The sequence below is a fragment of the Haliotis rubra genome, unplaced genomic scaffold (genome assembly GCF_003918875.1).
Source record: "Haliotis rubra isolate DU_JTF1 unplaced genomic scaffold, ASM391887v1 Scf130, whole genome shotgun sequence".
NCBI lineage: Eukaryota > Metazoa > Mollusca > Gastropoda > Lepetellida > Haliotidae > Haliotis > Haliotis rubra.
This window is the reverse complement of record NW_025765226.1, coordinates 1,469,359-1,491,833: the sequence shown is the minus strand read 5'-3', so window position 1 is coordinate 1,491,833 and position 22,475 is coordinate 1,469,359. Positions and strand designations below refer to the sequence as shown.

Genomic DNA, 22,475 nt, shown 5'->3' with positions numbered 1-22,475 from the left:
AAATTCATAGTAACGCCTGCCTCGAGTTGTATGACGGCGGACGACGGAAGTTCTTTCCCAGTTGGGTTTGAGATCCTTATTCTTTTCGAGACGACCGGAAGTTGTCTGGCCCAGTGGGAGAGGTGGTATGGATGTATCCATCGTTGATAGGGGAGTTGTGCGACACGTACCGCTCCCTCTTATACCCGATCTACTGTTTGTGGGTTCGAATCCCATATTCATCCTGATTGTGACTCGTGGTTTGTTTATAACAATATGTTTATTCTGCCCTAATATTAATTTTACTTCCTACATTAAGCCGACAGTCAGTTACAGAACTGTAATACTGTGTTGCGACAAACAACTAGGGGTGGGTATTGCAGAGAATTTTCATATTGCGATATATTGCGATGAGAAAGCATATATTGCGATATGTATTGCAATATATTGCAAGAAGTTTTTTCAACAAAAAACCCTACTTATACTCGAGTTAATGATTGATTTATAAAGCAAAAACAAATAAAATCATCATGTTTGATTAAGCTTTAATAAAAACTTTTAATCCTGACAAAAAAATAGAAATGTAAATAATATCATGTTTGATTGCTTTAATATTCTAAAACTTTTAATCCTGACAAAATTTGGCACAAATGAAACAAGGCAATATCCGAAGATTTCCGAGTGTTACGAAGTTTTCCGAATGCATGTCAAAATACCGGTTTTCGATCAGCGTATCGCAATACGTATCGTTTTCATGTCTGAACCGGTAAATTCCGGTAAACCGGTTATATTGCGCAGCCCTACAAATAACCCATTGCATGCTCTCAGTAAATACAGTCTCGTTCCTCTTATACTAATTATCTGCTTTCTATACAAAAGATGACTCAAGAAGGAAAATTATAATCGCATGTTGAGATGGTCTCTCTAGTGATAAGCGAGGTTATAATGTTAACTTTTTATATATTTCTAGTAACATTAGCTACACAGGGGGTGATACATGTACGTTTTAATCTGACAAATGATATAGCTTTCAATGGACAATAGGCAATAATTACGCCTATACAAAGCCACATTATGCTCCTATCCATGTGATAACACGTTATCTGCGAGTGGTTTCCTTTTCAAGGAATTACTATATCCGTTTGTTCTTCTTTACCATATACTTAATTCTATACGTGTCTGTCTCCCACATTGAAGAGAATATTTTACAAAAGGAGTTCAGTTCAGCTTTAGTTGATTTGATAAGTCTAGATTGCCCCGGCCATGAAATAATAAGCATTGTATATTGTTCTGAGTTCCTTTTTATTTCTTCTCTTACAGATTTATGATTTAAAAAAAAAAAATTATTTCTGGTACTATATATCAGGCTGTTTTATACATGAAATTAATAATTCCCACCACAAGCCATTGCACTATAGGGGCGGTGGGGTAGCCTAGTGGTTAAAGCGTTGGCTCGTCACGCCGAAGACCCGGGTTCGATTCCCCACATGGGCACAATGTGTTAAGCCCATTTCTGGTGTCCCCCGCCGTGATATTGCTGGAATATTGCTAAAAGCGGCGTAAAACTAAACTCAGTCAGTCAGTCAGTCATTGCACTGTTGTATAAGAGTGAGTGAGTTGTGTTTTACGCCGCTTTAGTAATGTTCCAGCAATATCACGTCGGGGAACACCAGGAATTGGCTTCTAACATTATGCCCATGTGGGGAATCGAACCCGGACCATCGGCGTGACGAGCGAACGCTTTAACCACTAGGCTACCCCCCACCTTCCCGCTTTACTAAGAAGCTTTCAAGTTTTCGCCATGTCCCCTCCATCTTTCGTGGAGTGACATATACATATGGGAGCATAATCGATGACAACTATACATCCTTCCAAACATCACATACTTTCCGTCGTCTATCTAATTTCCAAGTCCTGTGTATGTTTTCCTCGATGAACAAGAATTGGTACAAACCGTCATTTCAACACTTTTCTGTCTGTACGTTCTTCAAGACACTTCAATGTGTAATGTAGCGAAACTGCTGGTTACAATAGCTGGACTAAGCCTGAGGGAATAGGAGAAGCTTCTCCAAATGTCTATCTACAGATTACCCTGATCCAAGACGCCAGCGATATAGCTGAATGGGTATTATATAGAGTTAATGGGCCTTCTATACACCTGAAATAACGAATACTGTCGTATATCATACAACAATACTACCCATTGCGAGTACTGCTATTCTCAGCAAACCTTATAATTATGCGTGTTATTTATAGAAAGTGGCCGTAAAGGTGTTGCTGGGAGCATTTTCGGCGAATGGATCTTGACATTGTTATTGTATTGCAGGGCTTACATTACGTCCGTTTTTTCTTGCGTTGCGTCGTGCGTTACGTCAAAAAAACGCAAGTCAGTTATTTTATCATTTATACCTTACACTACGTCCGTTTTTTGGGTGCGTTGCGCTGCGCTGCGTTGAAAATAGGTCTGACAGTATTTTTGACGCAACGCAAATTGAAACGCAGAGGGAATTCCCTTGATGACGCCATTTTAACAAGGTATTTTGCCAACACGTGAGTAGTTCCGGTGAGTTGATTTTGTAATTTCTTGAACGAAACAAGCCAATGTAACATGTAATCCTCGTAATTGGATGACTTATCACTCCAGAATGCTTTATCTGTTTGTATATGACTTAAACTATGTCATAAATATTAAGTAATATACCATATAATACTATTTACATAACTGTTGTGGTTGTGATTAATTCCTCCTCTTCTTCGAATTCCTCCTCTTCCTCCAACACCATACTCATCACAGCTATGGCCGCCATCTAACGCATGTTCAAAACGCATATTCACGCATATAGTGTAAGAGCAAAAACGCAACGCATAACGCATGCGTTAAAAAAACGGACGTAATGTAAGCCCTGCCTAAACGTTTGGGTGTATGTTCTTTCTAGCATCACTTGTAAATACAAGACAAATCTTATGGATATCAACCTCTTGATTTATTTTTTTCACAGCGTTTCTGGGCTCGTTCTTGTCCCTCTTCTACATCCACCTGAAAGAAGGGGCAAGAACTAGCCCAGAAACGTTGTGAAAAATAAATCAAGACGATGTTATCCATAAGATTTGTCTTGTATTACAACTGTAATACTACACTAACTTCTAAATGCCTTTGAAGAATTTCATCACTTGCAAATCCGACCTAAAAGGAGAACATACATATTTAAACACAGTAATTGAAAACACAACTCATATCATAATCTAAGTATGTTAAAATGTTCAGATACGTGAATAAAATGTAATATCTGCCACCTTTCCTCTTAATAAAATCACTGAATTAATGAAAATATCGAAATACATTAATAGCATATTCTCAAATGTCATAATAATTGATATAAGTAACTAGGTCATAAGGTTATTGTGACGCTGTAAAAACCAAAATACCAAGTGTCAAATAGGAATAAATTATGTGACGAAATAGCGTGGTTCTCGACTGTTCTCGCTCCGTCACAATCGTCCCTTGAACGCACGTGTTAATGTTTTGATCCCATTTGTTCTCGCGAGAAAATCCTTTTATATCACGTGACCATTGCCCATGAACCAATATGGCGGCCACCTGCCAAAGGAATTGGTGATTGTTGACAGTTTCATTGGATATTACTTGATGTGTTTATGAAGTAAAAGAAATTTTGACGCTATTGAAATATGGTTCTTTCTAAAGTCGAGGCATTTGAGCTACTGGAATTACCTGTTGGTAAGCACATACGCTGTTTCAAAACCAGTATGTTTGAAGCGGAATCTGTCAACGTTGTCAAAATTACGGGAATCCCCGCCAATATTGCAATGTAATAGTTGAGTGTTTGTTGAGATAACAACATAGTGAGAATATGTATGAAATTATGTAGTTTTCTTTAATTATGTGATGAGTAAAGTGACGTTTGTCCTCCTATATTAAGAAACCGACAACAGTATATTCTGTCTCTGTGTCGGTAATGGCACCACAAGGTACGAGATAACGTTAGCAAGTTTTCCTGGTTTTCCCGATCACACTGTCAACTAAATCTTTGTAGGGTCAATTTATTTAAACAGATGTGTAGTTCAGAATCCAGTGTTTGAATTAACCCAGTAATTTCTGTTATTTGTCTGTAACTGTCACAGTATGATACATCCAGGTCAGTGTGAAATGTGGGATATTTCGTCGTGGTAGCCTAAGCTTTATTTTTATCCACAGTTACCATGCTAGATTATCTGAGTATCGTCAGTGTCTAATTATAAACGCTGACAGATTTTCTAAATAGTTATTAGTCTCTTTTGGTCAGAGGAAGAAATAAACATGTTTGGGCATATAATCATGTCCTTTAAAATCTTATAGTGATAATAGGTTTACAAAAGCCTGGCCACATGGTGAGGCTACTAACATAAAGGCTTTGCATTCTTCTAGCCTAGCATATATAGAAACTCTGTCTTGTTCCTTATGCTTGTGTGTTAAGACAATTTGCTTTCATGAGTACAGTAAAAAGATTGATAAGATTAGGAAGTCATATGTCTATTCCAGTTAAAGTGTGAACTTTTACTTTCTGTTTTGAGAATTTGAACATTATATGGGTCCTGTTTGTAAAGGCTTATGGAATGCAACTTTATCTTTGATCAAGAAACAAAGGAAACATGCAAAGAAACGAAATATGTTGTAAGGGTTCAGTTGCTCTTTAGCCAAACATTTTTGTATATATCAAACGTGCAGTCATATTTTTTTTTTTGCTTCTCTGTTAAACAATATTTTTTATGGGCCAGTAATCAGAGTGAAAGGTGTTTTTAGGACAAATGAAGACAATGAAGTACAAATGCAGTTTCATCTAAGATAGCAATGATGATTAGTTGATTTTTGTTGCAAATATCATGAATATGGACATATGGCATATGTACTTTTGGTTGTTTAAACATGTTAAAGGCACTCTCAGCAATATGCCAACTCTATGTTGCACAATTGTGACCTCCAAATAATCAAGTGTGGACAGATAATCCAGTATTGTGAGGTAGAATTTGTTCGGGTACAATGACCTGCAATCAACCATGTGATGGACACCACACATGATGAACACAACAGAACACCCTGTGTATATGGCCGCATCTTACGACCAGCATGCAATTGCTAGGTGTCTTATCTTTTTACCTAGATACATTTCTGGTGTCCCTCGCCATGATATTGCTGGAATATTGCTAAAACCAGTTAAAGCAGCGTAAAACTAAACTCAGTCAGTCAGTTTTACCTAGATGTCTAAGGTATTGGTACTTTTTACATAGACATGATAAAAAGAAGGCTAAGACTTAATCACGGCAATGAAGTGTCTTCTGTTTGATCAAACCGACCGTCTCCGTAGTGTAGTGGTTAGAACTTAGAGCGTCCGTCCGGAGAGCGGAAGGTCGCGGGTTTGATCCAAACCGCGTTAAAATATGGTACTTGTTGGTCCCAGTCTGGTTGGTCCCTGCCTGGCGCTCGGCATTAATGGGTACAACAAGGACTGGTCGGCTCGGAGTCAGTATAATCTGTCTGAGTGGTATTCATGCTTCACTGAGGCATGGTATCTCAGTGGGCTAGCACTATAGTATAAAACCAGCTTAAGTCTGGGCTAGTACAAGCAGCCGCACATCCACATACACACACATGCACATCGTCATATGAGCGAAATATTCTCAAGCACGACGTTAAACCCAATTTCACCTCACCTGAGCAAACCAATTTGAACATTTCTTATCTCCACTGATAAGAGGTTTTTAATTGTAGGATAATCATCCAAGGACAGCTAAAAAGTTAGGCTTAACTTATTTAAGTCAGTGATGCAAACCATTTTTCAAAGGTCTGTCATGGTAATCACTTCTTCATACAATGCAATGGCATTCAGATGAATGGGTGATTATAGTTAAATGCTACATTAGCAACCTTGCCAGTTTTAGCGCGCCAAACTGTATTCAAACTTAACAATTTGGCGCTAATGACACTCCCCTGTATTGGATATCACAATATCTACCAGAGGGCAGATAAAATGCATGCTGTTGTGATGTACCATCTTTGTAGGTTTGCAGTGTAATAACATAACAACAGGAACAGAAATAAGTCGTCGTGACCTGGTAGTATAAGACTAACAGTTTTAGTCATTTGAAATTACCATGATATTTCAATGACCAGAAGCAACTGAAACCTCAACTGGATATGTGTGCTCCTTACTATGAAGTTTGTACCTGATTTATAAGTTGATTATCTCGTCACGCGGAAGACCCGGGTTCGAATCCCCACATGGGTACAATGTGTGAAGCCCATTTCTGGTGTCCCCCGCCGTGATGTTGCTGGAATATTGCTAAAAGCGGCGTGTAAAACCAAACTCAGTCAGTCAGTATAAGTTGATTATGATACATATGCTCGTGACTGATCAATATTTATAAATAGGCATGGTTAGGATTATTGAAATGTGCAGGGAATTTTGCAGCAGATGTCTGGTTGAGTTATCAGTGAACAGTGTGTCCTTGTGGTGTGAAACTTGTTGCTTGATGAAAGATGTATAATATCTGCTCTGTTAGAAACTGTGATCCTTGACATAAACAGCCATTGTATATGATTTAATCTAGGTGTATTTCTTCATCCTTGAGTATTGTTAATATATTGGTTTTACTGCTTATGACAAGGGCCCTTGATTTTCATTCTTAGTTTCTAACATTGATCTGTATTTGGTAAAGAGGTTAGTCTTTACCAATACTATAGAACTTCTCTATTTTTCAATTTCAGTTAAATACTTTTTTACAACACATGCATTAAATTAAATATAGAATACTACACGAGGTCTCATTACATACGAATTATACGAAACAAGTGTCATTCCTATGGTCTCTGACCGAGCGAAAGCGAGGTCAGACACCATAGGAAGGTCACGAGTTTCGTATAATTCATATGTTATGAGACCGAGTGTGGTATTTTTTTATTACCCACTTTTACATGCATTAAATTGACAAAATAGCGTATTTTTGTTATTTTTATGGTTTCAAACCGAAACCGGTTTCAGAAAGAGGTTGCGGAAGAATTTTGTTCTAGTACACTTTTTGCATGACGTCACACTGTAATGACATCACTACGTCTGTCCCCTTCGTAACCGACATCACGATGCATGTCAGTTGTGATCACCTCATACAGCCTCCTACAATAAACTACTCCGTAGCACCCCATTTCTTAGTTTGCAGTTGCTTCACTCGGTTAACATCAATGGTGGAAACATTGCGTTTATGTCTGATGGATAGTATGTCTCAGTTCGACTCACAATTAAACAGCGATACGGCAACATTCGCAATGTTTACATTCCCACAATGCATTTAAGCTGTAGAATGAATGAATTCACGTGTTTGTCATGAATGAAAAAGTAGTTTTGTCACAATGTGACCTAATTGAGAGATCATCGGTTATCCAATCAAATCGTTAGAATCTCAGGTCAAGTCATTACGACACAGGTCAACGCGATACGACACTCGTGTGACGTACAAGATCAGTATGCAAGTACCCATACGTTGACCACGTGGGTAATAAATGACATTATTGCATGAATGTCTTATAATATGTCTTGTGATGTTTGATTGCAAGTTTCATGTACATACATCTATTTTTTATTTACAAAGTTTTGTTTTTTTTCACCTCCAACAGTACGATATAGTTTTGACTGGGCACAATACACGAAATAGCAGTTTTGTTATGTCCATGGAAAATACGATTTTACTTGGCCTTTGTTCCTCGTTATGTAATCGTTACTTATAACGCGGGTGTCTAATAACGCGGGGGGTCATCCATGGACCCCAAGACCCGCGTTATGGCGAGGGATGCCTGTACATTATTATGATATGAGATTGGCTGATCAAATCCCGACTTTACCATGGTAATCATGTGAAAGGCATTTATAAGTGATATGTTTAGGGGAATGTTTATGAGTGAGTGAGTTTGGTTTTACTGCACTCAGCAATGTCCCAGCTATATGGCGGCGGTCTGTAAGTAATCAAGTCTGGACCAAACAATCCAGGGATCAACAGCATGAACATCGATCTACACAATTCGGATACAATGACATGTGTCACTGTCAACCCAGTCAACCGATCCCGTTAGTCGCCTCATACAACAGGCATGGGTTACTGAAGTTCAGTTCTAACCTGGATCTTCACGGGTCGGAATGTTTGTGAATGTCAGTTTCTTTATTATGTGGAACACAACATCTTCGAGTTTATTATTAGATCCTTGTCTTATGATACTTGGTTGGTTATGCTTGTGCTTTTCACTGGCACTCATTCACCCCTGCACATTACAATTTTATATAAATATTTTCAATTAAAATTCGATTTTTGGTCTTGTTGATCATGTTGCTATGTTTGTATTATGTTGGTGATGATGACATGTTTGTTTACGATGTTAATATATCCATGTATGGTATTGTTTTGTTTGTTTATGATGGCTGTATGTTTTAATATGTTTGTTCATATGTTTGTCAATCAGTGGCTGACCAGGATTCTATCAGGACAAGCTACAAGCGACTGGCTCTTAAATGGCATCCTGAGAAACATGGCAATTCAGCTGATGCAGTCAGGGTTTGTATTCCTTTATCAAAATAATATTTCTTTATAAAAAGTATTTTTGTATGAAAATAGTATTTTTTATGAAAACTGTATTTCTAGATCATGTTTGGCAATGCAGGATATACTTCAGACGGCCCCAATATGATATTTGTATGCCTGGAAAGCCAACTGATAAAACATTTCACTTCTTACCCAGATATTCTGTCTTGTAATTGTCAAGGAAACTCATCAATAATGGAAACAATGAAATTTTTATGTGAGGTGTCAACACATCAGCAACACATCATCGTGTCTTTATTAAAAAATTAAAAAACCCATAAATGTACAATAAAACAATTTTCCCTAATGTTTAATCAACACAGGCATGTTTGAATCAATATGACGAATACTGGTTTCCATTCATTTACTGTTTTACACCTACATGGTATTTTTAACTGTAATACGATGACATTCTTTGCATGCTGAATTTGATAAACATGCTATCTCTGCAGTAAATGAGCCTCAGCCTATTCAGGCCGTATGGTTGCCGTGCTAAAACTTCTAACGAACTGGCACCCAGGCACCTGCCATGAGAAGGGAGCTTCTCTAACAAGAGGCAGGCATTTCAGTATTTAAAACAACTAAAACTGAACAGCTAACATTTATGTTGGAATTTTAAGATAAAGTAGAGTAAGACTGGATTTGATGCGCTTTGTATTCTGTTACCATGGTTTTTCATAAGTCTCAGACTTTAACAAAATTACATTGTTAATTCAACTTTAAGTTGTATAAAACTTGCAATGGCCAAAAGAAAGTTATTCAGCATGTTAGATCAACTCAAACATATTCAGAAGAAAAGAAATATTTTGCTGCCTGAGGTCAGCTGTTGCAGGCCAGGCTGCATTCCAGGCGTACATGTTGTTTCAGTGTCACTTTCTCTCATTATAGGGACATATTTTCTTGTATGTGGTTAGGGGCGGTGTGGTAGCCTAGTGGTGAAAGCGTCCGCTCGTCACGCTGAAGACCCGGGTTCGAATCCCCACATGGGTACAATGTTTGAAGCCCATTTCTGGTGTCCCCTGCTGTGATATTGCTGGAATATTGCTAAGAGCAGTGTAAAACTAAAAGTCGCTCATATGCGGTTACCTACCACACTGAGTTCATTTACACCTTTGGATACCTGTGGAATAAACGTGGTAGAATTTTCATCATCTTCCTTTCATAATTGTGAAACATTTTCCAACAAGATTTATGAATTTAGGGTTTTCATTAAAGTAAACCTTAACAAATACCATATTGGTAATGTGTAGAACACATATATCAAAACTGAATTGTCATGAGCTATTGTAGACAAACTTTTAGATAAATGAATTTCCTATACAATTACCCTAAAACCCCATGTGCCCAAAGAATTTTTACAGAGTTGTTATAATGTGGACACATGGCTACTGTGAAATGAAATATGACCAAGTATATTTTTTCCCCCCGTAACGCGTTTTGCGGGGGGTATTAAAATGGACTCCGTCTGTGCACATTTGTCTTTTCCGGAGCAGAACTCTAAAACCGTTCAATATTTCTTCACCAAACTTGGCACATAGATAGATCTGGTGGTGTAATGGTGCCTTTTGGTAGTTTTGGAATTCTGACTAAAACATTTTTGGCGTTTCCATGGCAACAAGTTCGACTTAGCCTGAAATTAGTGGTAGTGCTCTTTTCCGGAGCAGAACTCTAAAACCGTTCACTATTTCTTCACCAAACTTGGCACATAGATTGGTCTGTTGGTGTACTGGTGCCTTTTGGTAGTTTTGGAATTCTGAATAAAATATTTTTGTCTTTTCCGTGGCAACACTTTTGACTTAGCCTGAAATTGGTGGTTGTTCTCTTTTCCGGAGCTGAACTCTAAAACCGTTCCCTAATTCTTCACCAAACTTGGCGCATACAAAGATCTGAATAAAATATTTTTGGCATTTCCATGGCAACATATTTGACATAGACTGAAATTGGTGATAGTGCTCCTTTCTGGAGCAGAACTTTAAAAACCTTTCAATACTCTCCTTCCACTTTTCTTTATACACACCTAAATATTTGACATAATCATTACTCGTAGACGTAATCATGAAGAGTATTTTGCCTTTGCGGGGGATATTGATGACTTTGTCTTCTTGTTTTATTTCATCTATTTACCATGCCTACCATGTATTACCATACTTGTCATTATTTTCCCTTCTGCCTTGCCCTCCCTGCAATGGTAAAGCCCTAAATGAAGCAAGTCCAGATTTCCTCCGGTTCAGGACCCGTGAAGGTCCGGGTTAGAATATTGATCTTCAGTAACCCATGCTTGTCGTAAGAGGCGACTAAATGGATCGGATGGTCAGGCTTGCTGACTTGGTTGACACATGTAATCGGTTCCCAATTGCGCAGATCGATGCTCATGCTGTTGATCACTGGATTGTCTGGTCCAGACTCGATTATTTACAGACAGCCGCCATATAGGTGGAATATTGCTGAGTGCAGCGTAAACCTAAACTCACTCACTCACTCCTCCGGTTCAGGATCTGAGTCTCACATCTCACTGGGGCTTTTCAATTTAAAGGGAATTGTTTGTGTCTATCAAAATTATATACGTTCAGAGACTAAGCAATAGTCTATCTGGAAACAAGTTCTATTAGTTTTTGTAATCAGTGAGAAATAGGGATAATGTAATATTTTGTTGTCCTTATTTTGTTTTCTGTGTTACAGTTTCGCAAGGTATATGATATTTTTAACTAAAAATAACAGGAACTATTGATGCCTAAGAAGGCCATTCAATCAGTATAGGACAAGGTCATTGTGACCTGACTATTTCAGTTAGGAGACCTGAGCCCAGGCTGTGTTTGTTAGTATAATGAACAGGGCTACAGATAAGGGGCGTACAGGTGTAATGTACGCCTCAAAAAATAAGTACGACATAATATAAGATTTCAAGCGTATCGTGTACGCGCATAAATACCTTTGTACGTCTAACATTTAATTTCCGTGTGTATCCTGCAAATGGAAATCTATTTCGGATAAATACTTGTCAAGTTTCTTTTGCGAAACAAGATTTGACACATGAGGAAACCCCGACAGTAGGAATCACTTGCGTTGCCATGCAAGGATATGCGTCACTATTTTTCGATTGGCTAGAAACTCCACTGTTCCTATTTATATCCAGTCGGACCTGACATTTCGCGCATCACACGGTCGCTCAGTTATTTCTCACGCGTCTTCAAATACAAATACATGGTTGCAAATAGTGATCGATGAATCGTCCAGACAAACCACATCACCAATTCGCTCACACAAAAACATGTCAGTACTCCTTCAAAATTCTCAGTACACCTCCCCTTGCAATATGATGTGTAAGTACACTCGCACCCCCAAAAGTTATCTGGAGCCCTGATGAAACTCTGACACCTATGCAGGTAACACATATTTGTAGCTTATTGATTGAATGATAGTGTCAGCCACATGGTGTGCTGATAAACATGAATAAAACATGACTATCCACTCCTTCAGTCATGCTATATATATGTGCTCCAATAAGCATGGCTAAAAGCAGATGATTTTTTCAAACATTCGCTGTTTCAGAAAAAATGCTTTTGGTTTCACACACAAATATGTAATTTTCCACAGGATGTTTTGAAAAATGTGTTGTGAGGCCCAAACAAGCTTGTTTGTCTCATTCCTTTAGGGAAAAAACATATGCACACCTTTTGAATGTAGCACAATTTCCTGTGCACTGGGGGTGGTGGAATAGCCTAGTGGTTACGGAGTTCGCTTGTCGCGCCGAAAGACCAGGTTTCGATTCCCCACATGGGCACAATGTGTGAAAAGCATTTCTGGTGTCCCCCGCCATGATATGGTTGTATCTATGGACAATTTACGAATGATCTCGGTGCCATTTGGTGCACTTTTCCTATTCTATAATCTACCAGATAGCGAATGTTTTGGAATGGTAGATCGTAAAATGAAAACATCAGTTGACATCAGTCATCTTGTATCATATTACGGTATGCATGAATAACACATACTTTTGAAAATAATCATTGGGTGATTTTGTGATTGAAAAGTATTGTAGTGAAAGAACACTGTCAGGATAATGCGGATTTGACCAAGCAGTAGGCATGAGCATGTCTGGTGATGCCATGGAAAATCAGCTGTTGAATTATTACTGAACACATTTAGTCTGTGAAAGTGGTGTAAATGCAAGTTCTTTGACAATTTCCATTAACCCAAATTTTCATAGTATTCTTTTGACATGTTTGTGTGAAAAAAGTATAAAATATGTGAAAGCCAAAAAATTACTAACATACCCCCAAAAAGCCTTGGCTCCCTTCCTTTAAAATACACGAGAGGGGGAACAATCCCCGTCAATTACCAGCACTTGTCTTTCTTGATGTTTTCATTACAAACCAGGGCCTAGATTTTCGAAGCTCTCTTAGCGCTAAGATACTCGTAAGTTAATGTTTATGTATGGCACTTACGAATATCTTAGAGCTAAAAGAGCTTTGAAAATCTAGGCGCAGGAGCCTAAAGATCTAACTAATTTATTACAAAAAATTCCCATGCTTTGATAAATATACTTGATATACTCCATTCCTGTGTAATGATGCAAATTAATGAATGATATTAAAATATATATATGTACATTAGTTTCCATTTATTGTCCATTTAGTCCCATAAGTTGAAAGTGAAATATAAAATATATTTAAAATAAAAGGGCTGTCATAAACTGACGCTTGCTATAAACATCGCCACAACCTGCTCTATTATTACAGAAATATTGACTCCCATCATCACTGGCCTTACTCAATGACAATATATATAGAGACTATGGGAGGAGCTCAGGCACACTTGAAAACCCTGCAAATTTCTGACCTCACAGAACCCGTGAAGGTCCAGGTTACAATGTTGATCTTCAGTAACCCATGCTTGTCGTAAGAGGCGACTAACGGGATCGGGTGGTCAGACTCGCTGACTTGGTTGACACGTCATCGGTTCCCAATTGCGCAGATCAGTGCTCATGTTGTTGATCACTGGATTGTCTGGTCCAGACTCAATTATTTACAGACCGCCGCCATATAGGTGGAATATTGCTGAGTGCGGCGTAAAACTAAACTCACTCACTCACTATGACCTCACAGGACATTGTTTCACTAGTGTATTTGTAAACAAAGTTTCACAAATAACTACCTGAGGTAGTGTGATGTTTTTTGGAAAGTTCATGGTGCTGAATTCTAAAAGCAGGCCGTGAAGACATACAGTAAAATATAAATAAATATATGATATTCTGTGTATGAATAAAAGAGGCGTCATGTGTCAGATGTCAATTTTGTTGATAATTGCTCATCTATGATGTGTGAGGTTAAAGCTTCATATGCAGCCATACTGCTGAATACAAAAATCATCTCATTTACATGCTACACACAGAGGAATCAACCATCAATGTTTTGGCAAAATAATTGCACTTTTGACCCAATTGTTACTCTATTACAGTTATCTTTATACTTTTAGCAATTTTTCTTGAAGTATTTACCTGTATAAAAATAAATTTGAGATCAAGATCAGAAATAATACAGTATACCTGACAACTTCCACATGGTTTTCCAGTGCCCATTTTTGTCACCAATAGCTTGAAAACTAGTTTTAGATTCTATTCAAATTTGAGAACCACCTTTTTCGTCTGAAGGAGAGGTGCATCGTTTTTGCTATTTTAATTGTTTTAAGAATTACAGAAATGTACAAATATGAACTAAAAATAGATCAAATTTATAAAACAGTTTCTATATCAAACGGAGAGATGCAATGCAATGTTTAAGAGTTGCAACATTTTATATATTTTCAGAATTTTTTCTACAACCAATAAACTGAACACATGTGAACATATTGTATTAAACTTGGGGGATCACCCTCCATATCTATTCGATAGATGCAGTGCACAGTAATTTTAATTTATCAAGAATTATCACAGTTCTCTAGTTCAAGCAATAACTTTACAGTCATTTTATGGACAGTTTTAAGATTTGGGTATTGGTTTGTTTGTTTATAGGAAAGGTGCAGCGGAAAGTTTGATACAGATCTTATATTTTTGTCAAGAATAATCATTATTAATTGTACTGCAGAAGTTAGGAGTCATGGTCAGTGGTATTAGTGAGCCTTCTTCACATTTTTTGTCTTGTTTCAAATAGTGATGCTGTCTGAGGTGGCTTGCTGTAAGATTCTCTTCATGTGTATCTGTGTATTCCTCTAGTCCTTGGGGTGGTGGGTAGCCTAGTGGTCAAAGTGTTCGCTCGTCATACCGAAGACCCGGTTTCGATTCCCCACATAGGCAAAATGTGTGAAGCCCATTTCTGGTGTACCCCACTGTGTGCTGGAATATTGCTAAAAGCGGCGTAAAACCAAACTCGCTCACTCACTCACTCCTCTAGTCCTTGAAGCGAAAACCTGTATTATGGTACTCATACTTTTTACACTACTCCAAAGCTTCAATTAAGGTTGGCGTCTATACATACATTAATGATACATTAAAGTGCTATTTTATTACATGCCCGATATCCACTTAAGTTTAAAGAGTGCATGATGTTAACAGGGTCCTTGAGATAAGCTGACTCTTGAGTCTGAGGAGCCCACCAGTCTTCATTAGTGTTTATATGAATAATAATCAGGGTTATGTCAAGAAATCCACACAGTTGAATTTTGATACAGATAAGCAATATTAAAATAAGGCCAATGCTTTTCATGGGTTGTAATTGGATACAGCATTTAGTTTTTACTTTTGCACTTGCAGATTCTTGTGAACTTGTACAATCTGCAGTGTGTGCAGTTTGGTTATATTAATTTTTTGGAATATCTTATCAAAGGGAAGGTAAACATTAACTGATTAAAATATGCTTGTATTCACAAAACATGTTATATCTGCAATAGACGATGCTAAACTAAATAAGTCAACAGGAGACGATGGTATTCCAACAGAATTTTTAAAGAACATTAAGGATATGATTGCACCCTACCTTGCTTTATTGTTTTCACAAATATTATGTAAAGGTCATTTCCCAGCTGCATGGACTACTTCTATTATGATATCTACCGGTATGTATAAAAAGGAAAGTAATAATGAACCTAGTAACTATAGGGGCATATCGTTATTGAACACTTTGTGTAAGTTATTCTTTAATCTATTGTTCAAAAGCACATAGCTCGAAGAAAAGGCAGATTCTACTGTGCTTTCGTGGTTTTCAAGAAAGCGTTCGATATGGTTAACCGATATAAATTACTTTATCTTCTTTTAAGAAATGTTACGTATCCATGGAAAAATATTTTGATTGTTCCACTGGTGTTAGACAAGCATGTTCAGTTAGTCCCTTGTTGTTCTCCATATTTTATCAAAGTGTGGACCAAGCCAATTTTAATTAGGGGTGACCAACATGGTCCAATTAATTAGTGTGCTATTTTTATCTGCATTTTGGAAGGGCTTCGTTTTGGGAGGTCTGCGTTATGGGAGTAAACTGTTTGATGTTGCTATATTAATTTGTCTTCAGTTCAGTCATTTGCCAATTAGCTTGGTGTCAGTGATTTTTGCCATTTGGCATTGACCAGTTATCAGGGTTTTTTCACAGTCTTTCATGCACTATATGTTATAATCAGAGACTGCTATTTTGTGTATATTCCTGTGTGTATTATCAAGCACCTGTTTCCACCTTGCAAATGGTATTTTTAAGTGAATAATACTAGGGAGAAGTCAATCAATATGTGTCAGTCACGAATAGAAGTTAGGCCTAAAAAAAATGTTGTGGTTCCGATTACCCGACCGACCCTTGAATTCTGGTGCCAACCCTATTTTTTTTAAGCGGTATGTATAAAATAAGTGTTCAGATACCATTGTTTTTTGCCAGCCCCGATGGACATCGGTCATTCTGATGGAGAAAGTTGACATGATGGACACAAGCTTGATTAAATAAATAATTTTGTTTGTACTTCACTTCTAAAGGAAGATGAAAAAAAGAGAAGTAATTCCGACCTACCTACCCTAAATTTTAAAGAGCTGTAATCAGAACCACAACATTTTTTTATTTGGCCTTATTAATGATTGAACGTTTTGAACAAACAGTTAATTTTTTCTCCATTGTCTGCAATATTGGCAATCGATCATTGCATCTGTGCAGAGTAACTGGTCAATCGTCATTGACAGTCATTCACCAGAATCTCATTAATTACTGCATAACTGCTTTGTCAGTTACATTTGAAAATTTGACATTTGCATTCTACACTTGTGAATATGAAAGCTGGCTAACAAAAGTAAAATATAAATGATATTATGATCATCATTGTTACTGGTGATGTAAGTGAACTGATTTAACTAGAAATATAATTGAAACAGCCTTTTTGTAATTCTTGCCATTTGTTCGGGGTTCCTGCATAAATTAAGCAAAATACTATTTCCTCTTTCTGCTAATGTACTGTGTCTGCCAAGAACTTGGTCCAGAAAAATTGTCTAAACAACATACAGGACTTATTGTTACAAGAGCAGTTGCATTTCATGAAATGTTCATTGGGGAGAGTTCATGTATGATCAGTCCTTATGGTTTTAAGAACACTGTTCTGAGATGCAACTTAATAAGAAACCTTTACCATCTCCGACATCAGTGATCAGGGACAAATGGCATGAGGATGTGATTGGATGACCTTGAGAGCCAAGTATACTCAGTTATTTTCCAGGTGTCACAGCTTGTGTACGTGACATAAATCCAAACTTGTACTATGTACTCAAGAAAATATGTTGCATGATCAGTAGGCAGTTCATGGCTGAGTTTGAAGGTCAAGGTTATTGAACAATAAGTGAAAGTGTGAGTTTGTTATTATGGCAGTTAGAGGCATGGGACTTTTTATAAGAAAGATATACTGGCTTTGGGCATGTGTTTTCCCAAATTGAAAGTGCTGTCATTAAACTTTGAATGCTTGTAACTTTGTTTCAAAGCAGTCAAGAGCCAAAGACTTTTCTGTTTCAAATGCGTGCAGTAGTGGCCATGTGAGGGGTCAACGTTCACCTGAGTGAGTGAGTGAGTTTAGTTTTACGCCGTACTCGGCAGCATTCCAGCTAATTGGCGGCGATCTGTAAACAATCGAGTCTGGACCAGACAATCCAGTGATCGACAACAGCATGAGCGTTGATCTACGCAATACGGATACAATGACGTGTCAACCAAGTCAGTGAGCCAGACCACCCGATCCCGTTAGTCACCTCTCATGACAAGCATGGGTTACTTAAGATCAAGTCTATCCCGGACCTTACCGGTCTCGCCTGATAAAGTCGAAATGGTTCATGATACATTCTGATCAGAAGGTTATTGGCATTCATGGAAAATTGGAATAAAATTTGAAGGACATTTAGGAATATAATAATGTCACAGAAATTGAACCCCTAAAAAATATCATGCTAAATTTCCAACATTTTCAATGAACATCAGATGAGATGTTTTTTCTTGAAAGTATTCTCCTCAACGTTTGCTAAGGACCACACCTCTCACTAAGTAGTCGGTCAATGATAAAGGTGATAGTAATGACATGATGATGGTATAATTCGATGAGTAAACGGGGCGGTGGGGTAGCTTTGTGGTTAATGTGTTCGCTCACGTGGAAGACCTGGGTTCGATTCCCCACATGGGTAGAATGTGTGAAGCCCATTTCTGGTGTGCCCTGCCGTGATATTGCTGAGATTTTGCTAAAAGCGGCGAAAAACTCACTCACTCACTGGATGAGTAAACACTTCATAACAACATTAGCAATTAATTATTATACCTCTACAACTAACTGCTATATTTGTTCATAGAAATATAGAGTAGTATCTACTACGGTGTGTTCTGCAATTTTCTCACAGTATTAAATGATGTTTATTACATTGCATGTGGCTGTATTTTAATATCAACACTTGTCATTTCAGAGGTTCAAACAAGTGAGCAATGCATACAAGAGACTGCAGACAGATAGCCAATCAGATATGACGCTGGTAAGTGCCACTCTGTGATTGGCCAATTTGTAGGTCTTGTTCCCAAGATTTTTATGTGACTGATGTCATTCCTGGGTCTGATTATACTGAATGGGATTGGCATCCACATCTTATCTTTTAGGACAGTGTTAAGCATGTTAAGTGTGTCAGTCTTGCTGGGACAATGCTGTAATACAGTGGACCGTTAGAGAGTTTGTTTGTGTTTTAAGAACCACATTCAGTAATAGTCTCTCAATGTGAAAACATTCTGTAAATATTTGAGTCTGGATCAGTGGATGAGTCGATTGACATTAGGAGAAATTATTATACTGTCAGATATAAAGACAAGCAAACACACAAGTTTTACTACCTGATCCCTTTACTCACCTCTTGCAATCAACACAGATTACTGAGAACCAAATCTGACCTGGAATCTCCATTGTCTCTGAATAGATATGGTTTTGTGCCACTTTCAGTAATATTGCAGCCTACTGGCTAAGGCTTTGGATGTATATTGAAAAAATTGTTTTCGAGTTTCTACTTTGTGCCATTTGTGAAACCTGCTTGTGGTTTCCCCAGCTGTGATGTGAATAGGATAGTCCTGAAGGGAGTAAACCCACTTACTACCTACTCCTAGAGGTTCAGCTGTAGTGGGTCTGCCTCCGTGGATAGTGTCTTCCTGGACGGAGGTTGATGGTTGGATTCTTGGGCGCGTCATACCCTTAAGTGTTTAGACATGGTACTTGTTACCCTATCAGTTATTTGCCTTTAGAAGGATACAACAAGGACTTGTCTTTTTACTGTATTTAAGTGGATGTCGGTGTTAGACTAAGGCAATGTATCTCAGCATGTGAGCTCTATATAACCAGCATTTGTTGGGACAAGTACAAGCTGATGTCAGCGAAGTGTGCATACACTCACTATTTGAGTGAACGTAAATCTATCATGGCTCACCTTTACCTCGATTATATATGACTACATGTATCACCACAAACTCCAGTTCATTGATACTTTGGAATTTGATAAGGGAGGTAACTGACTTTTCATGTTTATGACTAACATTTTTCTCCTATCAACCCTATGTTTTTTTCGTTTCAGGATGAAATGTTACGGATGTTTCAAGAAGTATTTTTCTCTAAATCTTTGGGTGAGTTCAGTTCAGTCCCTTCAATCTATGGCAATAACATTATAACTTTTAATATGGATCTCCATGCCATACATGCAGCAGAGACAGTTTATCTTTTCAAATCTAAGTCCTGCCTATGTTTCTGCTTTCAATTAGGCTAATTATGGTGACAGTAACATTTAATCTCAATTATCCCAGTTGCCCTGATTATGTGTCTAGCTTTGTCAGGACCGTACTGGGTGGGGGGTGGGGGTGTTACCATGGTGATGATGTGATAAATGTCTGAGGTCTGTATCACTTGAGGCTCTCCTATCACAGTAAGCTTACATTCTGTGATATAAAAGTTAAAATCTGCATTAAACATCTTACTCACACACTAATGTTAATTGCATAAATATTTTGTATGAAATAATACCATCACAGAATCAAGTAAATCCAATATAAGTAACAAAATGTCTCCACCTGTTTTACAGATAATTAATACTTTCTTGTTTTAGGTACCCTCAATGGGTCTGGGTATGACACATCCGATGACGACGATGACGATACAGATGACTCTGATGACGACATCCCGTACCCCTTGTATACTGACAAGATCAGGCTAAAACAAGATCTGAAGAAAAAAAGTATGTTGGATTATGTTTTGTTTTGTCAGTGTGGAAAACGTTCACCTCTTTCTTTCATGTTCCCGTCCGCCCGGAGAGCGGAAGGTCGCGGGTTCGATCCCCGACCACGTCATACCAAAAGACGTTAAAATATGGTACTTGTTGGTCCCTGCCTGGCGCTCGGCATTAATGGGTATAACAAGGACTGGTCAGCTCGGAGTCAGTATAATGTGTCTGAGTGGGGTATTCATGCTTCACTGCAGCATGGTATCTTAGTGGGCTAGCACTATAAAACCAGCTTAAGTCTGGGCTAGTACAAGCAGCGCACATACACATACACACGCATGCACGTCGTCATATGAGCGACATATGCTCAAGCATGACGTTAAACCCAATTTCACCTCACCTTTCATGTTCCTGTTGTTACAATGTTACTATGTTCGCGATATGGCTGCAATATTGCCGATGCGATGTCAAATGTTTACTCGCTCACTGTTTAACTATAGTATTTTCAAAGAATTGTGTGTGTAAGTTTCTTTTGAGTTGTATATGTTGTGCAAGAATGAACAATAATCTACTTTAGGTTTAAGTTAGTTAGCCTAGTAGAGAGGCCTTTGTATTGTTAAGATTTGAAACTTCTAACACCTACAGCTCCAGATTATTGACCTCATACAGGATATAAAACTCCATATTAGGGACTACACAAGATGAAACTAAGCATTGGGGGCAACATGCAGGATATACAACTAAGGATTAGGGACTGCATGCAGGATATAGAACTCAACACTAGGGACAACACAAGATATGAAACTAAGCATTAGGGGCAACATGCAGGATATACAACTAAGGATTAGGGACTGCATGCAGGATATAGAACTCCACACTAGGGACTGCACAAGGTGTAAAACTATGTAAGGGACAATATTGAGGATATAAAACAGATTAGGGACTGTACAGTTAGGAGATAAACATACTGTGTTGGAAAATCAGAGGTGTATAACAAACTTATAATAGCTCTAAATTTGATTTAAAACCAAACGTGTGGTCTAGTTGGAAATTTTGAAAGGGCTCTTTCCCTGTAAGTTATCAACTGTGTGAATATGTCTATTTATTCTCCAAGTTTTCCGTGATCAGAGTTAGTGACTGGGTTGATTGTGTGTGTCATATGATGTTCTTCGTGATATCAATTGCTGGTTCATTTGGCCATGACCTGATTATTTATAAGTTGAAAATAGTTGGAACATTGCTCAGTCAGTGTAAAACAACAAATTATCTCCATTCCACCATACCCACGTTATTATGATTTCAAAAATACATATTATGTTGGAAAATCAGAGGTATATGACTTGATTTTATGCCTCTGAATGACTATAATTAACCAGTCACAATCCAGTATTTACTGAAGTCATGGTAGAATGGATATTAAACTGTATGTGAAGGGCTTTATGTAGGATATAAAATGATCTCGTGAAAATAAGGTGTACTAAGGGCCTGTTTATAAACAAGACCTTTATCATAAAAGTTGTCAAATATGTTCTTGTGAAAGAGAGTGTTTTGAAAGTAAAAAAAGATCTGTGGGCGAAATTTAGGCTTGGCCTGTGGTCCCTGGCTAGTAAAAATTCATCAGGACCACTAAACAGTTAGTTTGCATTGGTCCTGGTGGCCAGTGAAATTTGTATTGATAGTTAATTCTACCATGACATTTAAGTATGTTCGTTTTTGATTGGCTGTTACTAAAAAATTAGAGGTGAAAAATTTTCAATAACCACTTCTGAGAGCCGGTTCACTGCGAGTTGGAATATTTTGCAATCATTAACCCTTACAAAGGTAAACAAACATGTCGTCTGAAACTGTTACGTTTGACCTTGGCGATTTCTTTGATGTGTTTGGATCGGATATGGAGGAAAATATTGACCCAGCCTGGTATGTAAGTCGAATCACACAATCACTGCTTCTTCGCCTTCGATGTCTGGTCTTTTCAAAATTGACAACAGTCAGGTTGTCATAAATAACTACTTTCGGAACTAAGCAAAGCACTGACACGCATCCAGGACGGCGTACGCGTTTGAAAATGGCACGCGCCAATGACGTCAGAACGAAGGTCAAACCAGACGAATCTATTTTTGAAGTTAGAGGGGTGTTCCTTATTACATAACTCATTCCATTAAAGTTGTCCATAACATAAGAAGTAGAATGCCAGTAC

At 37.9% G+C, this 22,475-nt stretch overlaps 1 protein-coding gene across 4 annotated transcripts in view; it reads left to right on the top strand.

Moving 5' to 3' along the window:
* The first annotated feature begins 3,561 nt into the window (after nucleotides 1-3,561).
* LOC124267283 (hsp70-Hsp90 organizing protein 3-like) overlaps nucleotides 3,562-22,475 on the top strand; it is a 51,306-nt gene continuing 32,392 nt past the window's right edge. For all 4 annotated transcript variants that reach the window (XM_046702195.1, XM_046702196.1, XM_046702197.1 and 1 more), the window contains exons 1-5: nucleotides 3,562-3,715; nucleotides 8,480-8,571; nucleotides 18,497-18,562; nucleotides 19,640-19,688; nucleotides 20,165-20,293. In XM_046702195.1, coding sequence (XP_046558151.1) covers nucleotides 3,667-3,715; nucleotides 8,480-8,571; nucleotides 18,497-18,562; nucleotides 19,640-19,688; nucleotides 20,165-20,293 — 385 coding nt within the window. In that variant the 5' untranslated portion in view covers nucleotides 3,562-3,666. The remainder of the gene's footprint in view (nucleotides 3,716-8,479; nucleotides 8,572-18,496; nucleotides 18,563-19,639; nucleotides 19,689-20,164; nucleotides 20,294-22,475) is intronic.